This window comes from Panthera uncia (genome assembly GCF_023721935.1).
Source record: "Panthera uncia isolate 11264 chromosome A3 unlocalized genomic scaffold, Puncia_PCG_1.0 HiC_scaffold_11, whole genome shotgun sequence".
Lineage (NCBI taxonomy): Eukaryota > Metazoa > Chordata > Mammalia > Carnivora > Felidae > Panthera > Panthera uncia.
Genome location: NW_026057578.1, coordinates 1,247,485 through 1,256,976, shown reverse-complemented (window position 1 = coordinate 1,256,976; position 9,492 = coordinate 1,247,485). Strand labels below are relative to the sequence as shown.

Here is a 9,492-nt window from a genome sequence, read left to right as displayed (position 1 = left end):
CCCCCCCCCCCCCCCCCCCCCCCCCACCGGCCCACAGCGGGCCCCGCGTGAAACATCGATCAGATGGCGCCCGTGGGGACGGGCACAGGAGGCCCCCCCACCCCCGCCCCCCGAGACGGAGCCGGGCGCCTTGGCGGGGGCTCGGGCGCCACAGCCGGCCGGTGAGACCAGCCTCGGCGCGGGAGGCCTCGGTGCCCCCGCCCCCCTGCCCCGGCAACACCGCCCCGGCCACTGCCTGCCGGAGCCAGAAACCGCCCCAAACCCTGACTCCCCCTCCTCTCCGGCACACTGCCGCCCCAAATGACCCGCCCCGATCTCCCCCTAAAACCTAAGAGAGCGGGCCTTCCCTGTGTTCCCCACAGCTTGCGTGTCCTGCGTGGCGGTTCCTCGTTCCCCCGAGACTCACTTTGCCAGTAAAACCACCGGCTGTTTTGCTTTTAAGGCTGACATGCCACTGCTGCCTACGACCCTCCAGACCCCCCGCCACCCCTGCTGCAGGCAGGGCCCACAGAGCAGCTCTCCTCGTGACAGGACCGACACGCCCCTGCATCGTCCGCTCGGCCAGCAGGCTCTTGGTCTCATTCGAAGGGTGACCCCCCGGCACCCTGAACAAGCCTGGGTGCAGTGACCTGCGGAACGAAACGTGTACTAAAACAACTCGGGAAGGGGCGCCTGGGTGGCTCAGTCGGTTAAGCGTCCGACTTCAGCTCAGGTCACGATCTCGCGGTCCGCGAGTTCGAGCCCGTGTCGGGCTCTGGGCTGATGGCTCAGAGCCTGGAGCTTGCTTCCGATTCTGTGTCTCCCTCTCTCTCTGCCCCTCCCCCGTTCATGCTGTGTCTCTCTCTGTCTCAAAAATAGATAAACGTTAAAAAATTAAAAAAAAAATAATAATAAATAAATAAATAAAACAACTCGGGAAAATCACTTAAGACTCTCGTGTATTTTACCTGTCAGAACAGAAATAGGTGAATAAGAGAGACCGGTTACCGAGGAAACAGCCATAGACCCTGCTTGGCGAGCTGTGTGCTAACCCAACAAAGTGCTCCCCGACGTCCCTGCAGCCCCTTTCCTGACCGGCCCTAGAATCTGACCCAGAAGCAAGCCACACATTCAACGTAACTAAGTTCAGAAACACCAGGAAGCATAATGTATATGAAATGTGAAATATAACACCTGTAAGTTTTAACCTATTTAATCTTTGGGTATATACAAAGACAGTTAACGAATTTTTATCGTTGTTGTAAGCACCTTCAATACGTTTGAATAAATTACACGAGTAATTCATTACTAATAGATACCCAGAGGCAAACATTAAAATCATTTTCAAACATGTAAAAGCTTGGGGCGCATGGGTGGCACAGCAGGCTAAATGTCTGACTCTTGATTTTGGCTCAGGCCACGACCTTGTGCTTCATGAGATCGAGCCCCACATCAGGCTCTGCAGTGAGTGTGGAGCCTGCTTGGGATTCTCCCTTCCTCAGTCTCTCCCTCTCCCTCTCCCTCTACCCCTCCCTCCCTCCCTCCCTCCCCCCCCTCGCTTGTAAATGTGCGTGGGCTCTCTAAATAAACAAATATCAATTTTTAAACACACATATATACATATGTATATATGAACGTACGTAAGCTTTTTCCAAAAACGACACACAAGTGGCCAACAGACACGTGAGGCCCGACATCACTCCTCATCAGATCAAAACGACACTGAGATACCACCACCTCACACCTGTCCGAGCGGCTCAGACTCACAACTCAGGAAACAACAGGTGCCGGTGAGGATGCGGAGAAAAAGGAACCGTTTTGCACTGCAAACCGGTGGAATGCAAACCGGTGTAGCCGCTCTGGAAAGCAGTGCGGAGGTTCCTCAAGAAGTTAAAAACAGAAGTACCCTACGACCCAGCCGTCACACTTCCCTGTATTTGCCCAAAGGCTACAAGAATGCTGATTCGAAGAGGCAAATTCACCCCGATGTTTACAGCAACACTATCGACAATAGCCAAACTATGGAAAGAGCCCAAATGTCCGTTGACTGACGAATGGATAAAGATGTGGTGGACACACACACACACACACACACACACACAGTGGAACAGTACTCAGCCATCAAAGAGAGTAAGAGCTTGCCATTGGCAACGACGTGGATAGAACTAAAGTACGATAGTGAAACATGTCATTCAGAGAAAAACACATACTGTATGATATCACTCATCTGTGGAATTGAAGAAACAAAACAAATGGGCAAAGGAATAAAGAGACTAACCAAGAACCAGACCCTCAACTACAGAGATCACATCACACCAACGGTCGCCAGAGGGGAGGGGGGTCGGAGGACGGGGGAAATAAGTGACGGGGATGAAGGAGCGCACCTGTCGTGACGAGCACCGGGGGACGTGTGGGAGTGCCGAATCCCTACGTTGTACACCTGACACTGGTATCACGCTGTGTGTTCACTAACTGGAATTAAATAATAACAAAAATACATAAAAGCTTTATTTTATCAAAGTTAACAGTCGATCTCCAACACGTAATGTCAAAGAGTAAGTGCATCATAAACAACCGTAAGTGATCCAGTTAGAAGAGACGGGACGTAAACACTGCTCTACAACGCGGCCAACGTACAACGGAAGGACGGAGCCTTGCCGTGCGGAGACACGAGGGAAACGGAAAACCGCCTGCGGTTCCCGGCCCTTCCGGGATCTAGACACGAGAGGCTCTTTCTAAAAGGCTTCCACGTTTCTGCGCCAACCTCAGCTCAGCGCCTAACGGGTGCTGAGCCCACAGCGGCAACCACACGACGGCTTCGACAAGGAGCGGGGCCGGGGCGCTGGGCTTGCCTCGTTGAGGCCTCGCCACCACTCCCCCTGGCCACCAGCATTCTGAGGCCAGTACCTGCAGCCGCGGTCCCCCCGAGGCAGAGCACTGAAGCCAAAGCCGCGAACGCCTCCGTTCTTCCATCTGAACCACCAGGGAAGGGGCGGCCGGACTCCCATTCACACCATGCGTTCGGTCCTACCTGGAGCCACGCTCGCTCGCTACGATTGCCCCTGGGACTGGACAGACAGGGTCAAGGCAGCGCTGGCTGCAACAAGGAGCCAGATGCTTGGGCTCCGAAGCCCCCAAGTCGTCCCCGGTCACGCGGCCCACCGAAGAGTCTCGCTTCTCCGCCTTCTGAGCGCACGTGAATTCCAGACTATTTAACACGTATCTGTCTCTCCCTTAACTATTCTTGCTTCATCCCATCATAAAGTTTTCAGAGGGTAACGAAAGACCACATCTCCCAGGTCTCTGACACCCCTTCAAGCCCCACAATCCACTGCACACAGCAGGCGCTCGATCTATGACCTGACAACCAATACTCAGTCACTTACACCGTGCGTCAGTGAACGGACCCCGGCCGTGATTCTTATTTCGATACACGAAGACCTACATCATTAATGAGCGGAGTTCTGTTCTCAGTGAACTCAGTACCTGACACTGGATTCCAGCAAGAACAGTCTGGGATATCTCAGGGAAAGAAGGATAAGTTAAGATCTCTGGTAAGTTTATAAAATTCGAAAAATCTACCTGCTCCGAATACTGACCTTCTTAAGAGAATCTCCGTGTCTCTCCTGAATGTACTTCAGGAACGCTGTGGTCCACTGGAGCGTGGTTGCCTTATCTGTCTCGGCATTGCAGAAGGGGACTAGAAGATTCAACTCATCGCAACAAATGCGGATTCTGCGCCTACGGTCAAAATCCAAAGTGATCACCCAGAGAAGCAGAAGCAATACCAAGCAGTAAAGCAAATGTCTGAATGTGTTGCTTGTGGCCCGGCCACCGAGTGCGTGCTCAGGACCACGCTCCGCCACGACCATGCGGCCCTCCTCCACAAGGCCGGCCTGCTGCAGGGGTTTCCACGGACTTCTCATGGGTCAGGAGCAAGGGCCAGTTTCCAGTCTCCAGACCAAGCATGGACCCAAGCCCCGGAAACGCGAAGCAAAATTTTGTGGGGGGTTTTCTGGGTGGACAGCTCTCCTTGGGCCAAGGAGCTCACCCACAGCTCAGGGTTGCAGCTATGATCGGCAAGGGACCCCGGGTCAAAAGGATCACACACGACCAGTCTGATAATGCCCCAAAACCCAGTCATTTGAGAGATCATTCATTTTTTGGAGATCGTTTACATCCCAAGTGGTCTCATGATTTACACCATTTTTAGCTCTTCCCGATTACCAGCTTATACAACCCTCGTTGCCCATCTTCCCAAGCATATACTCAGAATCTGTCGTAGCGATCTCATGAGGTCAATGTGACAGCTGGCATTTACGAGATGCTAACTTCTACACAGAGGCAGACACGTGTGACATACACACGTGTTTCATCCTGTCTCCAATCCGTGTGGTAGCCAGCTCTGCTTTGTAGATAAGAAACTCAGATGAGAGGTGATCCCTCTGCAGGCTGTTAAACTACGAAAAGGCAGAGTAAAAATCTAAGCTCTCGCTGTCAGCATATGGTAGAAGGGTTTTCACATAGTAGGTGTTAAGTAAATGTTTACGTGATAAATAACAGAATAGGAAAAATGTCCTTTCTGGTTCAAAAGTCCTTGCTGACACAGCGCTTCAAGTAGAGTGTGAGAGTGTGTGTGTGTGTGCCAGTGGGTGTGAGCGCACCTGTGTATGAAGGAGATCTAGCTGGGCAGCTAGCTCTAATATATCCTTTTAAAAGGAAAGAAGTCGCCTTGGGTCAACATTCGCCCTTCATAGTTGAACGTCTGCCTTGCCGCATGCTATAAAAAGGAAACTGGTACAAAGTTCTCAATGAATGACTATGTTAATTATGTTAGGGAAACATCAGGTAAAAATCCAGCTGTAATAGAGAAAAACTAGCCACCTTTTGATTCTACATAAAATTGCAGATTCAGGGCGCCTGGGTGGCTCAGTCACTTAAGCATCTGACTTCAGCTCAGGTCATGATCTCGTGGTTCGTGGGTTTGAGCCCCGCGTCGGGCTCTGTGCTGACAGCTCGGAGCCTGGAATCTGCTTCGGATTCTGTGTCTCCCTCTTTCTGCCCCTCCCCTGCTCATGCCCTGTCAATCTCTCTCTCTCTCTCTCAAAAATAAATATTCAAAAAAATATTGCAGATTCTAAATAAAACCTGCAGATAGAACGACAGTTCTAACCCCTTTCTTTCCCAACATTCTTAAAAGAACCAGGCAAAGCGAAGTGCCCCATTGTGCACCCTGGCCATCTCCCAGCAGCCTACTCACAAGGCGGGCCCCTGATGGCATCTGGACACTCAGATTCCAGGGGTTCCCAGCACCGTTAGTTAGGAGGGGCTCCCTGCACCCACAACATGTGCGTAAACATGGCTTATGCTGTGCATCGGCTCTTCTCCTGGGGTCCTGGGATTGGCTGCTTGGCAGGTAGGAATGCCTCCATGACATGCCCGCCAAGAAAATCTCGGGGCCCTGAGTCCCTCAGGAGCTTTCCCAGCTGGCCACAGCTGGTGCTGGGGTTGCTGAGTGCATCTGGGAGTCCCCTGGGAGGGGACACCTGGGAGCCTACAACTAGCTCACTGGACGCCCATCCCCCACCCAGCACCTTTGGTAATTTTGCAGGTTCCTTTCTCTGTAATAAATCAAAGCCCTAAGTCCTAAAGAATCATCAAACCTGGGAGGTGGTCCTGGGGACCCCGATGCCCCCAGCAAAACAAAGTCAATATTCACTCTGGCCAACCTCTCTCCACTTTGAACACATTGTGAATCGACTAAACTGCTGTCTCATCAATAGCTTGCCTATTACCGCTAATAACCGGAATAAAGTTGCGTGTTGACGAACAACCACACGAGTTACCTTCTATCTCTTTCCATGCGGTTATGCCTCTCCCTGCGCTGCGACCTTCCTCCCTGGGGCCCGCTCTGGCTCTGCTCCCCGAGGTTTGCCTGCGAGGACTCCGCGGGTGGCCAAGCGCCCTGTGCGGCGGTGGAAGCTTCACCCACGTTCTGAATCTCTCCAAGGGCTCTTCGTTCTACGTTTGTGTCCAGCTGACGAATTCTACTCCGGTTCCTCTTATTTATTGCTTGCTTACATAGCGCTTCTTCTTTGCAAAAGAAGAAGAAAGTGTATTTTAATTTTTTATTTTACTTAACTTCTTCCCATTAGTGCTGAATACCTTTGGTGCCATTTTCAACTCCAGACATACACATTCACGAGCAAGGGACACACAGAACTCAACAGGAAAAGCTGCACCTACTCCAGGAACTTGTACACAAAGCTCCAAGGTTCAAACCACAAACCTGAACATGAATCTGTAACCAAACGAGAACACTCCGAGTATTATGTAATCAATACAACCTTGCCAAAGGTCCCCTGTTAATCAGCAGATGTTAACTACCACCTACGAACGGAGAAACCAAGAAGTTATTGAACTTCTCTGACGTTCAGAATGAAAAAAGTTTTTTTTCTCCAGAAGATTTTCTTTTATGCAATTATTCTAACGTGACAGCGGATACTCTAACCGCAGTGCCCAGAAGACAAAACGTAGGTGGCCTATGGTTAAACATGCCCTCACCTCACAAGTGATTCTGCCCACACGAGGAGTGACCACCTCCTAGCTTTGACTTCTGCTGGAGGAACGCGGCAAATTTCGTCACACGCAGAGCGGGAGGCCCCCAGCTAACACGTGCGGGGTGTGCGTTCTCAGGATGCCAAACAAAAGCCAAATAAATCTGTGGCACAGGAGTCACCACCACATCTTTCAGAGCAGGGGACCCGGTGGGGAGCTCAGTGCTGGGAACGCTTTGTTCCTGAAGCTGAGAACTTAGCACACGGTCTGACTAGCAACCTTTAACTCTGCAAACGGTAACACGCGCTTCTGCACGGAGACGCCGAACCACGAGAACTGCCCGCTGCCTCGGCGGCTCCGTCGCTCCTGCCCTCGCCGGCTCTGGAAAACCTTGGGGTTATCTCGTCCAGTGAGTCAAAAAATAGTTGGCTCCCAGGGAGAAAGGGATTGAGAGCTCACTCTCAAGATGAGCAAGGTTTGCCTTCAGCAGTTTATTTCTAAACCCTTCTGAATCACCTTATGGCCTCTTGTCCCCAACTCAATCCTCTGCCCATCTGCAGATTGTCTCCTAAAGCTTTTAGCAGGTTTCAGACTCCTGGCTCACTCGTGAAATATAAAATAAGAAAAAAACAAAAACAACGCTATTAAGTGCTTTCGGCAACTTGCAAGAAACGGTAAGTTTACGGAAGCCCGTCGTTCTTCCGTTCACGGAGATCGCTAGCAAGAGGAGCCTCCAAACTCAATGTTTCCACACTAAGTACAAATATGTTTGGAATTCGAAAGAAAGTTCAAAGTGAAGAAAAGTCCCCCACGTGGAAATACACTTCCAAGACCATGTCACGTTTACAAACCTCCCCCCCCCACCAGAATGACATCAGGGCAGCGCCCGCTCCCCTTTGTGGCTTACCTCCTACTTTAATCCAAACCTGCTCAGGCAAAGCTTTGTTTCTACCGCCCAGAGTCTGTTTAGTGGATTCAACTTCCTGCTGGTAACAGAAAGAAAATGCTCTAGGCAATCCAATATCCTGATGCTTGGCAGCTTCGAGTATAGAACATGGGTTACTAGAGCTCTGGAAAAACGAAGCCACAGGAACTTTATCAGCATGAGACCCAGTCGGTCCCCTCGATTCCACACAAAGCACATGCACTTCCACAGAAATCACGCCAAAGACATCATGCGCTACACAGAGGATTTTAAGACATTCCCCGACCACATAAACACTCTCGACGTTAAGGATTATTAAGCTCGGCGAAAGAGAAATCCTTCAGATCGAATGAACTCAACTCAGATCCATTCGCTACAAAAGAGCAAAGCGGGACCAACTGTCCCCTTACCTGCACCTGCGACGGGTTCGAGCCGGCGTTGGCCGAGCAGGCGTTGGCCGTGAACACGGGGTACGTGAACTGCAGGGCCGTGGCCGCGGTGGCAGTTTTATTTTTCACTAACGTCGTGCATTTGTTTTGTTGCTGATGAAGAGGGACGTTCATTAATTCGGAAGGATGTCGGATAAGAGTGACCAAACTGCCGAGACAAAAAAAACATGTGACGAGCGTGTTGCGGGAAATGTCCCGAAGCGGTACAATCACCTTTTCTAGAACGCGCAAGTCTGTTAGGGTGAACGAATGCCCCTCATCACGGAAACCTCTGGCGAACAATCACCGACTGGTGCCGCGGCGCACAAGCTCAAGCTTCTTCCTCACGGAGGATCGGGAGGCTGTGTGCCACTGACAATCTCTCTTGCTCTGTTGTTTTGGCCATTCTCCAAACTCTGATGACTGAGGGCGAAATGGGGACCACCACTGGCTAGGGACGGACAGAAAGCCGAGGAGCCGCGGCAGCACACGGGCCGCTCCTCTCCAGGAGTCGCCCCTGGGGCAGGACTGGCGGGCTGGCGGCCTGGCTGCAGGAGAAGCTACGCTCTGTGGTCAAAGCCTCAGGACAAGACGCTTTCCTTCCACAAGGCTGCGTCCGTGCGCGCGCAGTGAAGACACCGCTAACCTGAGTCAACATGGGGGAAACACACCTCTCCTGACACGCAGGCGGGTAATTCGGTGCTCAGAAGCACTGGCACACCGATCTCAACTGGAACTTAGCCCTTCCGCGTGCAGACAGCGCTGACCACAGAAGCCCACGCTCTGGGGTGTGTACTCAGTACTCCCAAGTGCTTGCTCACCGGCACCTGCACAGGGCACAGAACCTTGCAAGTCGGCCCCCTGTTAAGATGCCAGCCGGGAGGAGGCTGGGGGCTTTCTAGCGGCTGACTTGACCTGCGCCCAGACCCAGCTGGGCCCAATCCATATTAAAACGCAAGCTGCGGTGGCGCTGACTTTGCACCAGATCACCTGGTCTCTACCCAGACCCGGCCACGCAGATACCAGTCACAGCCAGGCCGGCGGCCTCCTCACCAGGGGTCCGCATGTGCACCCAGACTGAGACTTCGGCCTCTGCACGGGACCTTCCGGTCCGCACCCCGACGGAGGCTGGCGGCCTCCTGTGCGCGCAGACCCGGCGCGGCCCCCCCCCCCCCCCCCCCGCGCCCTCCCCGCGCCCGGCCGCCCCGGGGTGGACACCCACTTGTTGAGCGCCACGCCGGGCTCGGGGGGCTCGGCGCCGCGCGGGGCGGAAGGCGGCTCAGCGGGGATGCTGTTGAAGCGGTCCTCCAGGCGGACGCGCACGGCCGACTTGGCCCGCGCCTCGGGCGCGCCCTCCGCGTTCTCCTTGCCGCCGCCGTCGGGCGCCTTGGGCCGCGGCGCGCCCGGGCCGGGGCCGTCGGCGCCCGGCGTCTTCTCGGCGGCGGCGGGGGCGCCCGCCTCGCTGAGCAGCATCATGCGCAGCTCCTGGAAGTCGACGTGGCCCAGGCAGGGCGCGGCGCCCGCGAAGCCGCCGTCGGCCAGCGCGGGCGGGCACAACACCGGGTACACGGACGCCGCGCCCCCGGCCGCCGCCGCCGCCGC

At 53.6% G+C, this 9,492-nt stretch overlaps 1 protein-coding gene across 1 annotated transcript in view; it reads right to left on the bottom strand.

The window, feature by feature from the left end:
- Window positions 1-9,492, bottom strand: part of TCFL5 (transcription factor like 5) — a gene marked incomplete at its 5' end in the record, with an annotated part of 15,850 nt that extends 6,358 nt beyond the window's left edge. The window contains 5 exons of the mRNA XM_049650375.1: window positions 3,579-3,720; window positions 5,826-6,072; window positions 7,445-7,607; window positions 7,873-8,059; window positions 9,113-9,492. Of these exons, the coding sequence (XP_049506332.1) occupies window positions 3,579-3,720; window positions 5,826-6,072; window positions 7,445-7,607; window positions 7,873-8,059; window positions 9,113-9,492 (1,119 nt within the window). The remainder of the gene's footprint in view (window positions 1-3,578; window positions 3,721-5,825; window positions 6,073-7,444; window positions 7,608-7,872; window positions 8,060-9,112) is intronic.